We start from the raw sequence: 24,797 nt of genomic DNA, 5'->3' as shown, positions 1-24,797 counted from the left end.
CCACAAAGCGGGATAAAAAAAGTAAAATTGCCGACTCAACTGAGATATAGAATATATATGCTATTTTTGGCTTGCAAAATGAGGTTTTATCTTTAGATTCAAGCAAACAAAGGATACAAAACAAACGTACTGAACACCAAGAAATGGAAAAATCCATTTGTCATTCTCCCCCCGACTTCTGATTTCCTCCTCTCTTAGACTCGCTGGCCCCGCTTCTAGAATAGCCCCCTATTTCTTTCCTCTGCCCCACACAATCACACATTTCCTTCCTACACCCTTTCAATCCTCTAGTTAATTTCTACCCAGAGTTCAGCCTGGCCGGCACAACCATTCCAGCTAAGGGGGAGGAGGACTTCCTCACACTGGCCGCCTCCCGGCTCAGCCGCAAGAAACGTGTCATCGGGGCTGGCGTCGGCGTGGCCATGGTTCTGGTCCTGCTGGTGGCCATTCCCCTATTGGTCCACACCACCAAGGGGGGAGGGTCCGGAGGAGGGGGCACGCATTACGAGATGCTTGGGAGCTGCAAGATGGTGTGTGACACTTTCACCCCCCCACAGGGAGAGCTGACAGCCGTCTCCCCTCAGCCCCCAGACTTCTCAAAAGGCAGGGGCAAACAGGGTTATAGAGGGAGCCCCGGACTTCCTGGTCCTCCAGGTCCCAAAGGGCCCCCTGGAGAGCCTGGCAAGCCCGGCCCACCTGGTCCACCAGGGCCTGGACCTGGTGGATATGGCTCATCCTTCTACAGTCCAAAAATCGCCTTCTACGCAGGCCTCCGGAAGCAACACGAAGGGAATGAAATACTGAAGTTTGACGATGTGGTGACCAACGTAGGGAACTACTACGAGCCGAGTACCGGCAAGTTCACCTGCCCTCTGCCTGGCATCTACTACTTCACCTACCATGTCCTGATGAGAGGAGGTGATGGGACGAGCATGTGGGCCGACCTTAAGAAGAACGGACAGGTGAGTGTGTCAGTGTGGGTGTTCGGTGTGTGTGTCACTCTGATATTGTGATCTGAAAATTGTTGAAAATCTCTTGCACAGGACACCAAAACAGAAACACTTTTATAATGCAAGCTAGTGAAACATCAATTATCTGGTCAAATTTAACGACAAAATACTAAGTTTGTAACTGCTCTTCAGAACTACAAAAGTTTTCTAAGGTTTGGTTAGGTTTAGACACAAAAACAAATTAGTTAAGTGGGGGCCTTCATCGTCATAGTTACAGTAATAACAACTTAGGGAACATGGTTAAGGTTACAAGAAACCAATGTTTAGTGTTAAAAGGTATAGGATCATCAGACTCCCATGTCAAAGCCCAGTGTTGAGCCATCCATCCATAACAACTTCCTCCCTCTGCAGGCTTTGTGGCACAGATGTAGATTGTCTCAACACATCTCAACTCGCTTTTCGTACCATGTACTTTTCTCTACTTCGTGTTTCACTGCAGATAGTACCCTCTCAACACAGGCAGGATTTTTAGCTGATTGTCATCTCAGGGATCATGTAAGAATCGGACCAATCAGTAGTCTGCAGTGTTCTTACATCACCTCTTTGGCATCACTCAGCTCGTCTGAGGTAAAACCAAATAAAGTACCAGGTACCAGGTACTATCCACAATGACTAAAGGAAAAAAAGCTGCAGTGTCGAGTCATGCAGAGGAAAAATGACTACCGTCACACCCTTTTCTACCAACAGACAAGGTACCTCCTACAGATCCTAGAGTTCAACCAGTCATCTAATGAGCACTGGACACCTGATCTAGGTTGACTATAATCGTTTGCCTCATGTCTTTGTCCACTCTGATTAAGACACAGTAGCGTTAAACGTCACAAAATTAAAGTTTCTAAATGTATCAGTGTGCTCCAGTCCCCTTTTTTCCTTTGAACGTTTGCTATCCTAGAGCTGAGAAGCACCTGATTCAGCTGCATTTTGCTTTAAGATGCTCAGAGAACCCTGTTTCTGATAGATGCTAGAGGGCTTTGTCACTTGAACATAAACATGTCGCTTTTGGGCGTTTGCTGACTGATGCTGTTGTTCTTCTTGGTGAGACAGTCTTTAAATTAATAGACCTCCTAAAGAAATGTCGTAGGCAACACCTCTCTGTGACAGGGTCAACAATTCTGATCTGTAAAAGTATCACAGAGGTAGTATTTATTGCAGGCCTATTGAATTAGACCCTGTTGGGTTGCACAGGTGTTGCTAGTCTTGTGTCATAGTTTGACGACCACTAAGAAAATAGTTTCTTAACAACAGAGCATTGAGAGCACCGTGATGAAGTTTTAGACAAAGAAAAGTCTGATGCAAAGGTTCCACAAAAATACCAAAAAGAATCAAAATGCTGTTTACTCAGAGCCGAATCTCAACTTTTGTATGGAACCCTCGCTGCAGTAATGCAGTTTCATCACAAAGCGTTTTTTCAGTTGTTGATTTGGAAGAAATAGAGGCAGGATGAAAGTAGAAACAGAGGTGGGACTGCTTTATATGGAAAACTGTAATTAATTGTACAACTTGCAAACAAAAGGGAGAGAGAGCGACAGAGAGAGAGAGAGAGGGAGAGACAGAGAGAGAGAGAAAGTGACAGCCAAGCGATCAAGAGGATAACAATCCTCCATGTCTCAGTGGAACAAAGCCAAAATGCAACAGCTGGCTACTGTCCTCTGAGGAACTCTGACTTTAGCTCTAATAAATAAACAAGTACAAATGTCTGGAAAAAGCCTTGAATGCTTCCATCTGGAGATCCATGACAAGCTTGAAGTACTAAGCCCTCACTCTGGTGAGGAGCCCTGATTCTGACATGTGTGCTGCAGAACAGAAGAGTGATGTCCGGGGATTACCAGAGAGGAAGAAGAAAAAAACATGCTTTGCATTGTTACAAGCCCAGTCAAACCAGGCTGGGTGTTTGATGGTACAGTTGTGGTTTCTCTACACATAATTTACATGGTACATGAACTGACAGACTAGAGCAGACTATCACCTCGCCAGGCTGCTGTTCACTGATATGCTTTACTGAATCTGCATCTTAAAGGACTGTAAATAGGCTACAGTAAGTGGTCTAATAAGACCTCAACACGGGACAGCTCAACAGTTTGCCCTGAAACCTCCTTCATTAATCCAGCGTGAAAAATGTCCAGTTTCAATTTGCTTCTCATTATATGAGCTTGCTCAGATTTTTTTTCTTTGTTAGTTGACGATGTAGAGATAGACAGGAAACAAATGGAGCAATAAAAGTTTCCAGCTTGAATCAGACATCGGACATTGCAGTTGAGAAGAAGAAGAAGCAGAAGAAGAAGCAGAAGAAGAAGAATCATCTTTATTCATCACATACATTGTACAATTTAGTGAAACTTGCTTTTGTAGTCAACTCGTCCCAGAGGAGCAGTGAGCAGCCAACACACGGCACCTGGAGACCAACTCCAGAGCTATGATACGGTCAAGGGCACAGCACGGATAATTAACCTAATATACATCGATGGTGTGGGGAAACCAGAGCACCCACAGGAAACACCTTGAAAGCTTGGGGAGAACATGCAAACTCCACGCAGAAAGGCTCTGTCCCAGCAGGGATACAAACCCATGACCTTCATGCTGTGAGGCCACAGTGTTCACCACTGTGCCACCATTCTGGTAAAAGTCTTAACCAATAGGCTACGAGAGTGAACTGGTTCCTGTGTGGGAATCAAACTGGAGCTTTACGGCTGCACCACACCTGCACAAATTATTATTTTTTGAACCTTTGAACATTAACTTGCCATTACTAAGGGCATCTTTTTGATTTTTACATTTTAGCCTCATAGCTAGCACATATCCCTTATTATCCATCACAAAAGGCAATGGAGATTGTGAAACTTTGGCTCCTTTTTATTCTTGATTTATCTTTAAGTTTGTGAAATACTTAAGAACTTAAACTTACTTAAAAATGTTTTTTAAAAATTAGCATATCACACTCTCCCAGAGAGTGTTGTATTGAGAAGCTGGAAACAGAGAATAGTGGGGATATTGGTCTAAAAGATGAAAGCATACCTCTACCAAGGCCACACAACCCACCATATTAGTGATTAACATGTTTCATCTGCTTTTGGATGTGCCACATTATGTAACTAAAATACGTAAGTGCAATAGTTCATGAAAAAACTGTGAAAAAGTTCACAATCCCTTTGATTTAAATGTTGTACATTTCTTTATAAATTCCTGTTTCTGGACCAAAAACTAATCACTTATTTGCGACCCAAGTTCACACTTGCACTGCTCAGTATCGAGTGAGCTTTTTTTTCATACAGCTTTAGTTTTATAGACTTCCCGAATACAGGCATCATTATATTGTAGATCTTTTTTGTGACTGATCAAGTCCATAAAAATAGTTATTCCCTATTTCACTGATTCGATGGGATGTGCATAAAGTGTAAAGAGGACAGACAGTTAAATGCCAGATATAATTGGGGGACTTGGTTTGTTGCGTGCCTTCACAGACATTGTCATTCCTGTCTCCTCCTGCTGTTAAATCTTTCATAGCCTTTAGATGAGATCTTCTCCCCTCCACCTGTGCCCCTCCTTCACACACACACACACACACACACACACACACACACACACACACACACACACACACACACACACACACACACACACACACACACACACACACACACACACTATAATTGTCCACACTGGCTATTGACTCCTTCCCCATTAATTATCTTTTCCATCATCTAAATTATTTAACCCAATTCAGTGCTGATCTTGCCCTCACAGTTTCATTGCTCCCATTGTTTTTTTTCTCTTGTTAATAGACAAGTGCTCTTGTAGCTGAGTGCACCAGCGAGGTCAATGACAAAAACCTTGAGGATAACACTGAAAAAGTTTGTCACTTGGGAGACACTCAGTAGAACGTTATAATTATTACAGTGTAAGTCTTTCTGAATGGATATTTTGTTCACATATATTTGAATTTGTCCATTGCGTGAGAGCATGCATTAAAGGATTTGTTTGACATTTTGGGAAATAGTTCCTTCTCTTATTCACTTTCTTGCCAAATGTTAGATGAGAGGATTGATACCGCTGTCATTTCTATGTCGTGTCATGTGTAGCCTGGACTCAAGGAGAGAAACCTCATGCATAAAAAATAGAAATAAAAAAATAAAGTGTAAGGCACAGAAAACTTAAAGGTATGGCAGTAAAACACACAGCAGTCACCTGCATGTCTAAAACAAATTCACATGCGTGTGCTCATGGTATAGTTAATGGAATAGTTTGACACTTGAAATGCACTTAATTACTTTCTTGCGGAGAGTTAGATGAGAAGTTTGATACCACTCTTACGTCTGTATGGTGAATATGTAGCAGTGGACAGAAGTCAGTTAGCTTAGCTTAGCATAAAGACTGGAAACAGAGGGAAACAGCTAGCCTGGCTTTTTAAAATTTTGAGGAACTTGTTGCACTTTACTTGAGTATTTCCATTTTCTGCTTCTCTATACTTCCACTCCCCTTAATTTTGGGGCCAAATATAGAACTTTTTACCCCACTACATTTATTTGGTAACCTTTGCAGATTACATGCTGCGTGAGAGCTGAAGTAGTGCATTTTTTAGACTTAATTAATTTTATCTACTGTCAGATAAAAGAGAAAACCAAAACACTGATTCTGACAATCAGAAAAATCCTATAATTGGGCGACCCATACTACACAGTACATACATACATGTAAATATATGTCTAATTTTACTTTTATTCGTACTTTTGACACTTACATACATTTAATATCATCATACTTTTACTCAAGTACTATTTGTTTGGCATTCACTTTTACCAAAGTAATATTTTAACACAATATCTTTACATTTATTTTAAGTATGTAAGTAGTTTTTAGAACACTGATTTTTAGGTTAATGTGGTTTATATTTTATCATTGTCCCATCCTCACAGAGAAGTTGCAGGGCTCACACATTCACATACAAAATCAGGTGATGTCCAAATATAGTCTTTGTGGGTAATATGAGAAAACCAGTGAAGAAGCCACAACATGTAAATGAGGCACAGTGGAATAAGCAACAAAAAGCCCATTTCTCTCTTCGTTTGGTGCCTTCTAACTGCATACTCACACCTCCGGCCCCTACACCATGTTAACACATCTGCCAGCAGCTGCTGCAGAGAGGCAAATTGATAAAAACCCTTCAACAAACTCCCGCTCAGACAGCGAACAAACAGACACAATAAAATGTCAAAGAAACTGCTAATCAACACATTAGATCCTGTTTGTTTACAAAAACCCAAAGCTGATGATGAAAATACGCCATTTTAGGGTGGTTATGTGTCATAGTGTTATGCTAAGCTAACAAGGTGCTGACTACACCTACATGTTTACCATATAGACGTGAGAGCTTAAAATGTCAAATAATTCCCGCAAAGTCTGTTGTGTATGTGTTTCGCAGCATTGGTGGTGGATGTTGTGTGTGTACGTGTGTGTGTAAACAACAATTGTCAGACTGATATGCATGGTGCTGATCAATGTCTTGTCAATGGGAGCTGAGAATAAGACACATCCTGCGGAGGGATCAGGCAGGACACAGACAGGAGGGCTGACAGAGAAAAAGAGATGGATGGATATTCACAGGAGAACAGACAGAGGAGGACGAGAGAGTAGGCCACATGAGAGAGAGGAGTTGAGGAGAAGAGACAAAGTTATGTAACTAGACATTTGACTGACATATATGAAACCAACCAGACTCATGTCACCAGCCGATCGTCTTCTGTTGGTTAATGAAATGTCTCGCTGACCTGCTAGTTTACACCAAGTTTGCAGAGCTGAATCCTCTTCACTCCTCGCGTCCCATAACTCATCAAAAGATTGGTGTTGAGGTAGATGACCTTTTCAATGGATATATAATTCACCACCAATATGTACTTTGCCCTTTACTGTGATGAGCATGGAGTGGGAGTATGAATATTTATAGCTGGTCCAACTGGGTTGGTCAGTTGGTCGGTCTAGCCTTACCCACACACAGACACACACATACGCTCTATAGTTTTGATGACATCTGTGTGATAGTAGTATTGCGGTATCTCATATGCTATTGGCACATGGTAACCTCATTATCTGGCCGTGGCATTAGGTTGCATCTGACCTACTGGAGGATGAAACTGGTGGACAAACCTGAGCCTTATTAAAGCCATCAAAACGTCCAACGTGTGGCTCAGTCTTAACGATTCAGGGTGTTGCAAGAAAAGACAGATGAATGAATGAATTTAAGTGGAGAATTAAGTTTTGGATTAATGGTACATTAAAGATCTCTTGGGTTAGAATAATAGATGTCATTGTTGTGAGTGGATTTTTGTCTTATTACAGTTTTGTTTTTATTGCTTACAAGCATCGGTCAATACTGAAACCACTTTCTCAAAACTCTCGGTCAAACAGCTCCAAACTCACTACAAATCTCATCACTTGTTTCAAAATAAGCTATCTCGGCCATAAAACTGGCAACAGTTCTCACTCAGAAAGCAAACATTTACTCATAACACACTGTCCTAAAACACTCTAAACAAGGGGCATTACATAAATAATTCCCTTTTACCATTGAATTTTGAATTTTGAACACCACGAGCCAAATAGGTAATTTTCTGTTTAAAACCACATTTTGTTCATTAAAGGAGACATATTATTCTCATTTCCAGGTTCAGAAGTTTACTTTGGGTTACTACTAGAACAGGTTTACATGCTTTAGCACCCAAAAACATGTTGGTTTTCTCATACTGTCCAGTGGTGCAGCTCTGTTTTCCCCCTCTGCCTGAAACGCTCTGTTTTACCTCCTGTCTCTTTAAGGGTCCCTCCTGAATGCCAAGTCTGCTCTGATTGGTCGGCTCACACATGCCTGAGCCAGCACCACTAACAACAGAGCAGCTGTGCTTAATCAACTTTATATGCCAAACTAGCTGCAAGGCATAAATTATACAAATGTGTGACATGGTGATGTAGTGTGATGTCACAAAGTCACAGAATTAAAGGCGGGACTACTGACAAGGTGTTTCAGGAGCAGTGTTTTCTGTGGGAGAGAGGATTTTCTGTTGGTGTGGACTTTGACCTTTTTAATTTTCAAGATCTTTTACATGCACCTATAAAACACTGACGTAAAGGACAAAAATGAAAAAAAAAAGCATAATAGTTGTCCTACATTTCAAAATGCAAAAAAACTTTTTCTGCATACAACTTTACAACTCAATATCAAATCCTCCTTTCAAAAAAACAGCATGTTTTCTATCCAAGAGGAGAGTCAATCATGGTGCAACGACTTTCAGGATACTACTCTAACAGTCGGCATTACAAACACTGCATTATGTTTCTGTTCTACCCTCATACAACAGACAACATGAAATCCATTGTTTTTAACAATTCAGTTATTTTTCTTTTGAATGTTGAATATTTGCCTCTTTGGCTACATGCTACACAGTATATTGTATGTAAAAGTATTTAAGTCATCTTTATAGAAAATATAAGTGACAGAGTTTAATGAGCAACATGCCGGTGATCAAAATAAAATGAATGTAAAGGTGTTCAATTCCTATGAATAAGGGATAAGCAGAAAAATTGTGTCTTTTTGGCTCTCAAGCATCAGGCAGCAATGATTATGTTGTGCAAACACTCTACACATCATTGTTTTCATGTATCTTTGTATTTAGATAAAACAATAACTAGTAAGACCTATGAGCTAATTAGATGATTTAAATATTCCACTAATAAGTTGTGGTGATGACAGGCTTGGACTCACTTAGAAGAAGGAAACAGCTCATCTTCAGTAGGTAGGTGTGATGTGGCTACTGTGAGAGGTGGAAGCTGCTAATTACAGTATGTCAGACAAGGTGTCAATATGAACCTCATGTGGTGCGTAGACAGTTTCAGATTTATTCTATTTTGGCACGTTGGGAGCCATGGTGTGTGTGTGTGTGTGTGTGTGTGTGTGTGTGTGTGTGTGTGTGTGTGTGTGTGTGTGTTGGTAGAATAATTTATAATCATAAGTAATTTTCTGTGTGATGCACTGGTTTAACGTCAGACATTGTAACATTATAATAGGGAACATTTTGTGATAGAGGATAAAAGTCCACCCTTGCAGACAACGTTTCTTGTGGCGCGAACAGACAGAATCCTCTCATATACCCTGCAGCTTGCCCTTGTTTTCTCTTCTTGCCCTTTTTCTCTGAGTCCACACACATTTATGCGCCTGTTCATGCACACAGCCATTATTTGACTATACATTTCTGTTATAATGGCTGAGGCCATTATATCCTGTTGACAAAAACGACTCGGCTGGTTGTTGCTGTGCTTTGTCATGCCTTTGTTGTGCTTTCCTCTTGCCTCCCCATTATATCATTATTTCTCCTCATCAAGGAAGCAGGATTTTGTCCCTTTCATAAACAGCAGTGTTTCAGCTGCGTTTGATAGTGGCAGAGCCGGCATGAACTCTGGTAATATGTTCACTGGATTATTATCATTTTTAAGAGGTACATCAGAATTAGAGGGATTTTAACTTCTGACCTGTGCACAGGTTTAAAATGATGAATGAGTGCTGTGTGCCCTCACTCTGAGTGTGTGTACAGGTGTAAAACACACACAGATTTTATACAAGACAGTAAACAACATTTTATAAAGGAATAGTGCAGTTTAACTTTAGAGATGAGGCTTTGCTCAAGTTGATGCTCTGCAGGTAGACCGTCCACAGACCCCATTTATATCCAATTAGAGCCTCTCCTCTCCCCTCAAAGGCTTCAGTCTAGAGCCAATTAGAGACTTTCTAATCAACATCTTGACACCTTGGGTCTTGAGTGTCATGGCAAAATATTAACATCTAGCATGCCAATTAGTGTGTGAGACTGCAGTGCAGGAGAAGGGTTACATGTCGACCCGCATAATAGAAACAGGATACCTCAGGCTGGTACACATGAATGGAGGCAGAGAGAACACTTTTACAAAAAGGGCCATTTCAATTGCCCTTCTTCTTCTCTCTCCCAGTTCACCCTTAGAGGTCCCTCAGGTAAGTTTAAGAGACCCCGTCTCAATCACCTCGCTCCGCTCTGAGAGGTCTGTACATCACAGTGAATGAATCCTGTCAGTTTTATTACCAGAGGATCAAGGCACCACTGCGAAACAAAACAAAACTGAAAAAATAACACACTACATGGACAGCCCACCTCCCCAACCTCATTTATACCCCCAGCCCCCCGCCTTCTCTGAAGCAGGCATGCTTGATCAGTTTGTTATCCAACAGGCTCCCTCGCCATCACTCAAAGCCCCTCTCAACTTTGGCTTCTTTTTACCCGAATCCTGTGCTTAGACTGTTAAAAGTGCATGCAGCTGCTCGCCCGTCTGTGTGTCCTCATCCAAATTTGTCTTCCCTTCTCCTCACCCCATTCCCTCCTTCCATCATTTTTATCTGAGACATGGCTCCGACATAAACATTATGAACAAGAACTTTGATATTGGGTCGATATGTATAGAAAAAGATGGAAGATCTTTGGCTAAATAAATTTGAAATACAGTATGTCAGCCCTTAAATATGTCACACAAATCAGTGGCACACAGCAGAAGATGTAGATTTTATTGAGCATTTAGCAATGTCAGTGAATTATTTCTGTGCTGTAAATTTCCTCTCTCTCGCTCTGTCTCGCTCTCCCCATTTAATGTTGCCCCCCTAATGAAAAGTGGAGGCAGTGTAATCTTCTCTATTGTCCCGCGGGTCTCCCTTCTCCCCAACAGCAGCAGATCAAGTCAGAACAGCGCTGGGCCAACAGACAGAAATTCACTCCCTTGTCGCTATCAATCTCTGCCGCTGTTGACAATAATCCTGATTTGCCTTTCCCTCTTGTTTTCACTCCCAAAGCCCCAGCGCCTCCTGCCCACTTTAAGACAACAAGGTTTCACTGTGATTGTTGCTGACAGCCGAACCTGCAGATTCATCAGTGCTGGTTTCTCAAAGCTCTGCGATGTCACCAGCTCAGGCTCGGTCCAAGACATTATAATATAATCCACAGTTGCGGAGGAAGTGTTCAGATGCTTCTAAAGAAAATACCAACACAAAAATGATCAATGACAAGTAAAAAAACTATCACTCAAAATTCTGTTTAAGTCGGTAGGTTTGGTAAAGTAACACATTTTAGAAACATTTAAGAAAACATTTCACAAAAAACATTTCTCAAAACAACATTTTAGAAAACCCAACATTTTCGGAAAACACAACTACATTTTATGAAATACAACATTTCACAAAATACACCATTTCTCAAAAGAATATTTTCTAAAACATATTTCATAAAAGAACAACAACATTTAGAAAACACAGCATTTTAAGAAAATAGACCATTTCTCAAAAGAACATTTTAGAAAACACAACAACATTTTCTAAAACATGTTTCATAAAAGAACATTTCTCAACACAACAACATTTAGAAAACATGAAATTTAAGAAACACATTTCTGAAAACAGCAAAATTTTACACAATTTGACGTTTCATAGAAGATAACATTTCTCAATTTTAGAAACACACAACACATTTTGGAAGACAACATTTCACAAAACACAACATTTTAAACATAAACATTTCTCTTTACAACAACATTATAGAAAACACAACATTTAAGAAGACATGACATTTTAGAAAATACGACAACATTTTAAAAAACACTACGTCTGTATTTAAATTTTTCATTTGATGTTAAGAAATATTTAATATAAACAGTTTAACCCAGAGGTGTTTCCCTCTTTGTGTTTGTTTCACTGAGAGCAACTATTAATTCATGATTAACTCATATTCCACTGTGGTGATAATCCTGTTGGATATGATAACTTTTAAATGTCACACTCTTAAAAATATGTGCATAAAATGTATATGATAGCTAACTTGTCCACTGGGTTACTGTATATACAGGAGGAGAACGTGACCATGAATGAATCATAAACACAATGCATTAAATGTCAGCATCTCCACTGTCTGAGTCGAAGCTAAGTAAACCTACGTGTCTTATAAGGAAGCCAACCATTTAAAGCCATAAATAACTATTTGTCCTTTTGGCTGGCAAATATAATTAGCTGATGTTCATGTTTTAAAGGCCATTTCAATGAAGTGGTGTGAATATCACTGCTGCAACCTTTGTTATGACCCTTAAACAAGGGTGATGCAGGTAAAGGCAGAACCCAACAGTCTTTTTTTAATGTGCTGCATTTAGTTTAATCAAATATTTTAATAGGTGGGGTTGTAATAAAGTTACCCATGCACATGTATAGAGGAAAACCAGTTTTAATTGCAATCTTATACTGAATTTATAGCAAGTTACAGCAGCCTGTCAGCCTTTAACTCAGTTGAAAATACTGTCAGGGGAATCTTGCCATTCAACCATGTAGACAGATGTTGGATGTACAAGATGTCAGAATCTCTTTACTGTTATATTTTTCCTAAAACCTATTAGGTCCCCTCATGGGAGCTGTTCACTCCCTTCAGAGCAAAGCAGTCTAACAGTATAAGATAGCAAAATGTCTCATACGCCATGTGTTTTTTCCTCAGGTATTCACTTGAGATTCATAAACAACAAAGAGGAGAGAGAGCTACTCTTGTCGACGGGATGGAGTGTGTGAATGTGTGTGTGTGAGGTGGATCTTATCCTGACCTCCTGCTAGTATTTCATGGGCCCATTTGACCACTGTAGCCTATCCTGTGCCCCCATTTATTGTGATTGTATGGAGTTATTGAGGAGTTGGACCTATTAGGCGGTGGAGCTGCCATGGCTGTCCGACTACCAATTACCGTAGCCTGCAGCCGTGTATAGCCTGCCCTGATGCATCTGGAGGTAGGGAGGGATACTGCGAGGGGGGTAGGGACAGGAGGCAGAGGGGGTCGTGTGGAGGAGGGGGTCCTCAGGAGACCTGCCACAGCAGCGCGCCGTTAATCAATCCGATTTAGACCGGACAGGGACACACTTAGTCGTTGCTCCCGCCAACACTGCCATGGCAGGGGAGAGAAAATGTGTGCGTGACCTGCATCTCATTGGAGTGTAAGGACACAAAAAGATGGATAGATGGGTCCAGAATGAAGAGATAGCGATGGGGTGGCGAATGGGAGAGGGATGATGGAAGGGGCGTGAGGTGTGGAGGGAGAGACAACAATTAATGGAGTGATGTGAGTAGAATTAAAACAAAGGAAATGTATTGATTCATTTCTGTCTGAAGGAGGGGAATAAAAATGTTCACCTTCTCTACATGGAAGACATGCTTGTATGGAGAAATATATTGAGTTAAATTGATGAAATGGGAGGGAGAAAAAACTCATTATTGGAGGATGAGGAGAAATGGGTAGTTTAGTCTTGTTTGATTTGTCTTAGTGATCACAAGAGAGTCAGAGAAGCCTGATGACTGCTGGAGATGATGGACCATATCCTCAGTCAGACCCAGAGCCGGAGACAAGGATGGAGTGAGGGTAGCAGATTTGCATTCATTAATATGTATGCGCTTGTGTACTTAATTTCCACCATTAAATGGATCGTCTGCTTGAATAGTTGGTTACTTACCCAATGATGGTGCAATTTATTATAAGCAGATTTGCTTACTGGATGCAAAAACTTAATAATAACTTACTTGGTCTTCGAACTTAGAATGTGAGCAGACAAAATAATGGAAACACAAACATCACAATTCTTCTGTTTATGTTTTAATTTTATTTTTTGTAGTTCTTGTTGCACACACTGCTTTGGTCATTTAAATGTCAGTCATGCCAGTGGTGGAATGTAACTAAGTACATTTACTTTCATGACACTACATTTATAGTCACAAATAGAGAATTTTTGCACAGAAAAACGATTGAAGAGTATATTAAATATAATGTTTAGAGTGATAAAATGTAACTAAGTAGTTTCACTTAAGTACTGTATTTGAGTACAATTTTATTAGGTATTATTTTAACTTGAGTATTTCCATTTTTTTTTTTCCACACCACTACATTTTAGAGGCAAATGTTGTACTTATCACGTACTTACCTTTTAGAATTTAATTTAATCTGCAATCAGATTTTTAAAAAAGCATTGATTCTGATTATCTTAAAATGCTGAATATCGGAGTGGGATTGTTATTCTCTGGAAGAAAAGCTAAGTCTAAAGTCTAAGAAAGAAAGATGACATAATATCACCTGTGTGGGGCTTCATCCAGCTCTTAATGAAACCTCTTCTTAATAGCAGCATGTATGGGAGGATTATGAACTTGGAATATGGGGGCATCAACTGTTATGTAAACATGTACAGTCATTGCCAGATGTAATGACTTTGTCTTAAATTACTGGCGGGACAATTACAGACCCAGCATCATGTTTAATGAGAGATCCTCTGGGTTTCTTCTAACATAAATCTGTCCACATGTACATTAGAGAGTGAAGGATGACTCATTAGACAATATTACATGTTGAAACTGTGTCAGGCTCCAGGTTCTGTGATCGTCACACCAGATATCTTCAGTGTGTTGGTTTGGAATATGGCAGACATTAATGCCAGTTTTGTGACGCTCATAATGTCAAGCTCTTGTTGGAAGTGTCTCATGGGGTTGCTTATTAAATTGTTTGGTAATTATGCAGCTACAGAATAACTGTCAAGGCTTTTGCATGTAATATTATATTATGATTTATATATATATGTGTATATATATGCGTGTGTGTGTATATATATATATATATATATATACATACATATTGCCAAAAAAAGTAGTCATATCTATTTCTTCAGAACACACGTTTCTTCGTGTTTCTTTGAAAACTCAAATGTAATATGATCAATGTTTTTATGATTACTGTGATATCTGAAGGATGTTACATCTGCATTGTGTTCTTTTTGTTTGTTTTAGCAAGCAGCTGTTGCCATTACTAAAAAGCTCCAAAAAAAAGTAAGCGACTAGCTGATAGTGGAGCATTTACTGTAGCAGCTAAAGAGAGGGGTATTTTTCTCAGGAGATGGGCACAAACATGAATTAATGCTTATGTTGCTTGTTATCTATGGGATGTGTAAATTGGAAACTGTTTGCTAAAAAAAGTTTTCCATGCTGATTAAGGAGGTGAAAAATATGCCAGCATGGCGATTCAATATTCAAGATGTTATTTGTAACCCCGGTTGTACAAGTACACTAATGTGAAATTCTTTGGCTGAGAGACTCAACTACAGAAATAGCAAATAAGTAATATGATATATACTGTATATATAAAGAAATATAGACACAGTCAAATAGCAGTAAATGTAAACAGTAAGGTATAAAAGAGAATAGGTATAAAACAGCAGGAATAAGGTGCATATGTACTGTAAATAAATAAACATGAGTACACACAAATAAAAACCCAGAATGTAATAGAAAGTAAGTATAAAGACAACAAAGAGCAATAATTTGTGCAATAGCAATCAGTATAAACAGGATATAAATAGCAATAAAAACGGGATAATATTAAAAATGTATAAAAGAAATACGTATATAAACAGGGTCCAAAAGCACTAGAAGGTTTTTTGTGATTTAACTAAGTCTTTTATGTGTTATATACAAGTGTAACACTCACCATTTACACAGCTTAACAGCAGAAAGTGTTAGTATCTAATGGTATTGATGAACAATTGTTGTGGTTCAGCTGTAACAAACAAATGTCCGTATATCGGCAGTCAGTATGCGTAAGTCTTCAAATTCATTGTGTTTGCTGTAATGACGTGACAAATGAACTGATGTCCTCCATGATGCCATCCCCGCAATCCCCATCAGAGTCTTATCTGCAACAGGTGGATCAGGTGTGAGCGTACCAATCCTCTGGAAAAATTGATAGCGGCTCAGAAAGGTTGTGCTCAGATGGAGGTTTGAGGCCAAAGATCACTGCACATCTCATCTATCTAACCAGTGGACAGGAAGGCATCTGTACTGATGACTTTACACTGAGATCACAGAATGAAACAGGAAATAAAATGGCACCTGATAAATTCAGAGACTGGTTGTTGGTGGGATACTTTGATAAGATGGTAAAGATACAGCTATTATGAGCCTCTAATGTAAACGATGGATTTCTAATAAATTGCTTGATTATTTTGATTAACCAACCTGATAATTTTGTAATTGTACCATTTATGTGTTGCATTTCATCACTGGATTGCATAATACCTGCTTTCTTCATATTAAAAACATAGAAATCCATATTTTTGTATCAATTCATATCAATCCATATGAAATAGAAACTTCATATGTGTTTCTACAACCTGGTCATTAACATTTAGATGGCTGTGGTGAACGTGCGCCATTGCAGGTGATGATTAGTGCTTTGGGACTTGCAATTCAAGTAAGAGCAGAGAGGATTGTGGGAGCTGAGGCTTGGGAGATACATGGATGAGACTAATAAATTATGAATAAAATCTTCATCTTCATACATCTAGACATGCTCACAGATAAGCAATCTGAAAAACCTGCAATTAAAATGGTTTTGTATAATTATGTATTCGACTAAGTGTTTTAATTCTTCAATTCAAAGCTTTATTGACATGAAAGTCCTGAAACAATGTCAAAGTTTTAGGAAGGTTTCCCGCTTTGACGAGTCATTACAAACAAAAACACCTTTTTTTAAGCCACCAAGTCCTTGTCATATGAAAATGTTGAGATTTAAAGATATTTAATATCAGCACAACATATAAGGTAGGAACATAGTCTTGAACTGTGGTCACCGCCTTGGCAGCCTTGTCGCCTGCATCTCCACTACACACCTCTAGATATGAAAGTCAGGTCAAAAATATGTAATGTGAATGTGATATGACACATTTTGTGGAAATGTCAATATGGTACATAACCTATGACACGTACAAATTTAAATGCATCAATGGTTTACAGAAATGTCTACTGCTAACATTTTGTCCTGGCCATGGGCTGCCTAAACACACACCACAAAACTTAATGTTCTACTTTTTCTTTATCCCTGGAGCCTGTTAACATCTTTTGTCTCTTTCTCAGGTGAGGGCCAGTGCAATCGCTCAAGATGCAGATCAGAACTACGACTACGCCTCCAACAGCGTCATCCTCCACCTGGATGTGGGAGACGAGGTGTGCGTACAGCTAGACGGGGGCAAAGTTCATGGCGGAAACACCAACAAATACAGCACCTTCTCTGGCTTCCTCATCTACCCTGACTGACAGTATACTCACATTTATATACTCTCTCTCTCTGTAATCAAGCAAAAGAAAGTTTCCTCTCCATTCTGCATCTAACACACCATGCTGCCATGATGTAATTTGTCATTTCAATGCTCTTCAGTACACGACACATGTAATAACATGATCACAGTTAACAAATAGAGTTGGAAGAGAATTTGTGTAAAAATGAATATAGTCTTGTATATATTACCAGTTAACACTTACTTCTGATACACACACTTGTGTAATCATCACTCTGCGCCATGTATAGTATGTGTGAGCATGGCTACAACACATGATTAACATCTGTTACAGACGCATACACACACAGGTGTGCACACATGCATTTCCTATCAGTTGTTACACTGAGACAAGATGACCATTTCAGCCACCGGTCGGTCTGAAATCGACTGAAATGATCTCTGAACGTAGACTGGAAATCGAAGTGTGTGTGTACTTGGCTGCAGCCTCTCGCCTTCACTGTGAGATGGATTTCCAAACGAGAAAAAAGTCATGAATATATTGATCGGCGCTGATAATACAGCCGACACCGTGTAACATAATCCAGTGTGTTGTATGTCTGCGTTTATGCCCCGTGTGTTTGTGTTGAGCCGTCAGAGCATCACGTCGCTGTTAGTTTGACTTGCACGGCCTCCGACTCCTGTTAAGGGAGGAGGCTGTCAAGTTGTTGGTAACAGTCCCTTAACACACACAGTATATTGATACTGAGGTTTAGCTTTGAGATTTTGCCTGAGCCAGAGCTTATGACTGAGCCTCATCATGTCCTGCTAATGAGGCTTCTTCTACAGCCTCATCTGCTCAGTCACACTCACACCTGGCATCTATAGCTTGCTGTAGGACTAAAATAGATACAAGTTATTTATCATTCTACAACACAGGGTTGTATGACCACACGCTCATCGCAGTCCCTTTATGCTACTGGCCAGGATGGGTGTTGTCTTTGAGCATCCGTTGTTATAGTAGTTAGAGTAGATAAACATTTCGGAATTATGCTTATTTCCTTTCTTGCCAAGAGTTAAATGAAAGGAGTGATACCCTTCTCATATCCGCCCTGTCATTATAATGCCACAGCCAACAGCTGTTTAACTTAGTGACTATAAGGGCTGAGTTATACCAGAAGAGAAGAGGTTCGTATGAAGTGTCGGCCGATCACGTTGGAAATCAAAAGGGTTTAAATCAGTTCAGAATTTCAGACAGTCTCTCCTGGAAGACGTGTTGCAGTTGCGTATGCGTACTCCTAACCTTTAAATAACGTGTTATAACTTGTTTGTTTCATATGTACAAGTGATTTGGTAGGCATGTTACAGACAGAGCCTGGCTTGTTGTTTTCAGAAGCCAGAAGCCAGAAGCCAGCTAACTGGCTTCTGGCTGTTGCATCTCGTTTACCCTACAGACATGAGAGTGGTATCGACCTTCTCATCTAATTCTCTGCAATACCCCTTTTACACTGGACAATAAACACCCATAAAAATCTGGCTTTTGTTTTTAATGGTAATGGGTAGAATCGGCCTTGTCTCTACTCCCATGTCAAATGACTCCAGCTCCAATAGGCTGTGATTACAACAAAGCCTATTGGTAGTAAAAGATATTAAAAAAAGTAACCACCATAATATTGTTACTGGCTTCCTTGTCGATACCCGATCTTTGACAGCTGCCTGATCAATACTGCACACATGCAACTCTCAACAGAGATGAGAAATAACTAGTTGTCTCACTCTTCGGTTATCAGCTCTGGAAAAAAATAATGTGTTTAATTCAGAATGTTATTGATTAAGACTTTGAACACAAGTTTAACGTCTTCTGGATGCAGTGCGATGTGGTATGTGATCTGCTGCTCAACACACGTGACACACAAGTAAAAAAAGCACAAAGGCAAACTCGTCTGGCAATGGGAAAGATGTCAATCACTTCTTTTAAGCGGGTTTACACACATTTAAAAAAATGGCATTTACCTGCTGAGTGTATTTCACAAAGGATCAAACTATTCCTTTAATTTTACCACTAAAGTTCTTATGTGAAGATGTTTTTGAAATGCTGGTGACTGTTGTCGATGTTTTACTGCCATATGCCATACCTATGGTTTTCTGTGCCTTACACTCTCTTTTTCATTTTTATTTTTTATGCATGACGTTTGTCTTGTTGAGTCCAGACTATATGAAGATGCTGGTCCGTGTGATAATTAACTGCAATCTGTATTTCAACATGGGCAGTCCATGCAAGTGTTGTCACTCACTTGATGATGCAGTTGCCAACTGAGGACATCTTTCTATCTAACTGGATGTAACTTACTGTTGTAAATAAAAGCCCCTAAAGTGGAGACTGAGGTTCATTGTGTGTGGTGGGAAACACCTGTGGGAATGAACAACAGAAGCATGTCACTGTGTGAATTAAAAATTGCATCCAGAAAAAATACAAAATGTTTATGTAACCAAATTATTATATTAAATATTTCTATTTTTTTCATGATATAGACGGGTACAATATAATCCTTTGAGCACATCTGTGGAAGAAGAGAGCTTCAAATTGGTTCAATAATACACTTGACAAAATGTGGAGGAAAGACTTGTGGCGCAGATCCAGATAGCATGACTGTATCCTGATGAGATTTGGCTGTGAACTTTACCGATGAACTCATCATTCTTGTGCTGTGAGTGAAAAGCCGTCCTGACGTTGTGTTTTGTACACACCAACCATTCTGAGTGGCTTTACATAAACTCTGTGCCACGCTGCATCCTCCTGTGTGTGTTTTCCGGCGCTGTTACCTTTGTTCACGAGCAGTGTGGATTCATTGTTGTCATTGTACTTTGCAAGCTGAGTTGTGTGTATTTGTTATGTACGAAATCAACATAGATTTTTCTCTGCCCTTGAAAACAGCGAAACACAATAAAAAAAAAGAAGAAGAAGAAAATTCGGGATTATTTTGCTGTCACTGAGTCAGAGTAACACCAGTGCTTTCTGCGTTCTTTATTCTCTTTCTGCAGGAAAACCAAGAACTCAACAGGCAGGCGTTGGCATCTGTTGTGATGAGTGATCACTGTTTATGATTACAAAGATCTGAAGATTTTATCAGAAGTTTAAAACAGCTGACAAATGTATTCCAGCACTTCAAACAAGAGCCAACAATCACCTACCTGACATATCTTTGTTATTTCCTCCATTGATAAAGAATAATGTGGTAAATTTTCTGACTTTGTGGACGTTATTGTTTTTTATTGTTATTTTTGTTGATATTTACATGAACTCTGTAAACTGAGCATAATAAACACAATGAAGCAAAAAAGGGGACAAAAAGGAAAATAAAAGAAAGAAGCAACCTGAAAACCCAATCTAAAAATGTTTTTTATTGAAAAACAGTTTGTTTTGTTTTTAAAGGTGCTATTTAACAAAGCTATTACAGTTATTAATTCATTTCCAAATCATATAACATGCTTATAGATTAGCATATTTAACACATAGTCCAGAGAGATCTCACACTTATTCCAGCACTTCAAGGCCATGCTGGAAAAATATAGATATTTTGTATAATTTGAGGTAGATTTGTGTACTTTTAGTCAAACTGAGAGCAAGAATTAAATCAGCTCAAGTAGAACTAAAAGCCTAATAATACATTATACGCAAAGTAAGTAATGGAAGTGATGCAGGGATTATACATTTCACACTGACAGTCACAATTATATGATTGTTCTTGACAAACGAGATTTAACTAACAAGCTGACATCAGGGACTGTCTCAAAAGTTTTGTCAATAGTTTTCTCTCTCTTTTTTTTTTACAGACATTTTAACTTGATTTTCATCTGGACTTCCTCTCATTGCGTGCACATTCTTCTTTTTTTGGTTATACAATATGGGCAATAAACTATGATGGTCAGTTTTTTTGTCTATAGTTATTAATTTTTATGACAACTTTACATCTTAATACACAATCTTTAGTTTTAGTTCATCTTTAGATAAATCGTGCAATATGGCCAAATATGTTAAAACTTCCTGTTGTGTTTCCTTTATTCCTCTCAATTTGGACCATTACAGCTTTTATTTATACTTTTGTGGTTTGTTTCTGTTTGATGGTGTTCATATAGCTACAAATCATGTGTTGTCATTTGATTGATTTAGGTACATGCGTAAAATATTGGGTTAATTTTGTATCAAAAAAGTGAAAAATCATAGGCACTCTTATGGCAAAATGTTTATAAAGCCTTCATTTAGATGGCAAGGCCATTTGTGCTGCTAGCCAGCTAATATTTCAATATGGATTGTCAATGTTTTCAAGAATTTCAGTATGAAATAGCCATCTAAAAAAAGGGTTTTAAACCTTTTTGCCAGAAGAGCTCCTTGGATTCTTCTCTTCCCTACCTAAGAGCACCTTCATCACATTTTGTTAGAACTTCTCGAGCACTCTGGACTTTTCCTTTCTGTAATTTTGTATATTTTGCGGGCAACTACACTTCTGTGGAGGATACTGCGAACAAAAAAGTGAACACAGAAAATAGACTGAAAATCCGAATTGTCCCTTCAAGAGAAGGCTGAACATAACTGGACAAATAACAGTAGAAATGTCTGAGACCAGACTGAATTACACCTACAGCAACCTGTTTGAAGGGAGTGTTTCCATTACAGGACTTGTTTCTGTACCTGCTGTGCAAAGCCACCCCGTGAAAATGAATCTCAGGCTGAAGGGAGTTCTCACCTCGCTGGAATAAAACAAGGAGATGGATCTTTAATTAAAGGTGAGAGGTAATACTATTCTGGATGAGGAGGGTCTTACATACAAGACGTTTGGGAGATGTTGGACTTGGGGGGTTGTATCTCCGCAGTGTCCGTCCCCCCTCCCTCTACCTCTGAGACCCAGTGCTCCCTCCTCGCAGATTCCAGCGTTAAGTTAATTGGACAGGGAGAGAGCGGCTGAGGAGGGAAGCGTTCAGCCCCATTAGCAATCCCCCTGTGGAAGGCTGAGCCGAGAGGATCACAGACTCACAAATAGGAGGATTAAAATAATCAATAGGCTTCACTCTCTCTCCTTCAGCACAGATGGGTGCACCACGCACACACTGCGTCAGGCCGTGACACAGATATGCACACACACGCACATGAGCAAATACAAACACACAGACAGTCTGAGGAATACCAGTTCAAGGAGCACTACTCTCTTCAATGTTGTCTCTGGACTTTCACAAATTAGCCTGGGTCATGTAAGATTCACACACACACACACACACACACACACACACACACACACACACACACACACACACACACACACACACACACACACACACACACACACACACACACACACACGTATTCTCTGTTAATGAAGGTTAATTTGAGCCTCTGACTAACCCAGTAAAAAGGTCAGAGACATGAAAACAGTCTGACAGTCTTTAGTTATTTCTGTTCTCTCATGTCTGCTGAAGTTCCTGGTTTTGGGGGGGGGGGGTTATATGACTTTTGGACTTTAGGACATACTTTTGAGTTTATTTAACATATTTTTCTGGATCATTATGGGAGTTTGAATGAAAAAATATAACTGAATATATTTTATGGAATATAATCTTACAGGATAGAGGCAGTTTTAATTAATTATTTTTCTTTTTTTATACATTTTCTTCACATATATTTAACATATATTTACTCAGTGGGGTCTGTAATGTTATATACAATTAAACATGATTAATCCTCTTTTTGGGCATGTTCATATAATATTAAAGTCTGTGTGAAAGCATGCAATAGTGGCCTTTGTCTCTCATTTCCTTAATCTGTTGCAGTAGTATGTACATACTGTATACAGACACACATACACATATTGTGCATATTATTTTTTTATCTACATTTATAGTAAAACAAGATCTTCACAAGAAGAAATCAAATTTAAAAATGAAGCACTTGTGACATGTTGTGAAAATGAGTTGTGTGCAGCTTCATCGTTGTTCTTTTCTAATATTTTTGGAGGCCTGAACTTAAAACAACTATACAGTTAAAAACATGTTGTGACCCTTTGAAGGGGTCCCAAAATTCCCATATTAAAAAACCACTCCCTCCAACAGTAACATGCACATGCGAAGATCACCCATACCCTAAAAAAAACCTTTAAATGGACACTAAAAATATGTTTTCCACACACATTGCCTGTATTTATCACTGTATTTAAAATTTGTTTAATTTAGCCTAAAACAAAACAACAGCAATGACACTTAAATCCAGAGGTTAAAGGTGCGGCATGTAGCTTTTCAATCAGAAGGAAAATCTTCACTGACTGAATTTAATATCTGAATAAAAAAACTGTCCTTAAGAGCAAAACAATTTTGTACTATTTTACAAACAGTGTTACCTTATTAATATTGTAAATTTTACCTTTCTGAGTTTGAATTTCTTTTCCAAAACTACATAGTGAACCTTTAAGTTGGAATTATTGAGGTCCACTGTTGTTCCTGCTGTCACACTGTGACTCAAAATAGATAAAATAAGAAGTAGGACATTGTGGATGATCCAAACTAATAGTATGAAAAATTGTGAAAACAATTATTATTAAATATATTATTAAAACTACATTTTAAGTAAATGCAATTTGAGCTCTCACAGCCTCTGAATGGTCCTTTAAACTTATTCTGATGATATGAATCCTATTTCATTCACTTGTGCATCCTGACTCACTTCCTCTTCTGTGTCTCATCAGTACAGTTGCTCAAGTCCTGCCCTAGGTGGTCACTTTATTAGTAAGGAGGTAATTGACTGCTGTTATAACAATTTAAATTTAAATCTCTTTCTCTTTTACAAGATTTACAAGTAACTGCTTTGTTTTGGTGAGTTGAATTTCACCTCCTCGTGTAGTCTATTGAAGGCGGTGACAATTAATCAACCTCTGAATCACTCTCAGCGAGGAAGCAGAAGGTGACAGACTGAAATGCTCCGAGACGGCTGCGTCATACTTCATTTTCTAATACAAGCACTTCTCTTTCAATTGCCAGTTAAACTATGCAGTGGCAGGGCTTTGAGGTGTGTTAAACTACCTGTTGATTCTGAAAATGATCTCTCTTTTTGTAGACACAGACTGACTAACCAAACTATAGGCCGTAAACATTGTATGTAGGTCTCTTTCAATGGTCCTCTGTTTTATGACGCCACTAGTGTGATCCAGTATTATGTTTGTTTGGCTCCTGAAGATTGTGCTCACAGTAAGCTGCACTGTGCGTTCAGAACATGTAGTAAACAAGTAAACTATCCAGTCTGTCTTAAAGGATTGTATGTAACAAGATCTGATGTCCGCAGTAATAAACACTGAACAGGGTGAGTTGGGAAAACATGACTGTCATATGTTGTCCCTTGTTCTCTTCAAGTGCACATAGGGCAGTGATAAAGACTGAGGACTAAACAACCCTCGCCCATTTCCTCACTCCCAAGGAAAATAAAAGGACAATGGCTGTGTTAAACGTGAGTTTATTACATGCAAGAATAATTATTTGGTGTTAAACCTCTAGTGACCAAAAAGAAGAGTTGATAATCACAACCAAGAGCTGAACTGAAGCTGCATCTTCTCTTCCCTTAGTGAACTTTAATGTTTTTTAACGAGAAAGGATCATGTAAGATTTTACATATGAAACACGTAATCATTTTATCAAATA

At 39.0% G+C, this 24,797-nt stretch overlaps 1 protein-coding gene across 1 annotated transcript; it reads left to right on the top strand.

Annotated features, from left to right (window-relative positions):
* Positions 1-401: 401 nt before the first annotated feature.
* Positions 402-17,160, top strand: c1ql4b (complement component 1, q subcomponent-like 4b). The gene is made up of 2 exons (XM_073468885.1): positions 402-962; positions 16,981-17,160. The coding sequence occupies exons 1-2, from the start codon at positions 423-425 to the stop codon at positions 17,158-17,160; spliced, it is 720 nt and encodes a 239-aa protein (XP_073324986.1). The 5' UTR covers positions 402-422.
* The last annotated feature ends 7,637 nt before the right edge of the window (positions 17,161-24,797 follow it).

This window comes from Pagrus major, chromosome 6, assembly GCF_040436345.1.
Source record: "Pagrus major chromosome 6, Pma_NU_1.0".
Taxonomy (NCBI): Eukaryota; Metazoa; Chordata; class Actinopteri; order Spariformes; family Sparidae; genus Pagrus; species Pagrus major.
The sequence above is the reverse complement of the archived record's forward strand: the minus strand, read 5'-3'. Positions and strand labels throughout refer to the sequence as shown.

Excerpts from the sequence above, each read along its gene's own strand:
- c1ql4b (XM_073468885.1), top strand. The coding sequence starts at position 423 with ATGGTTCTGGTCCTGCTGGTGGCCATTCCCCTATTGGTCCACACCACC. Across the intron at positions 963-16,980 it reads ACCTTAAGAAGAACGGACAG|GTGAGGGCCAGTGCAATCGC; the intron begins GTGAGTGTGTCA and ends TCTCTTTCTCAG.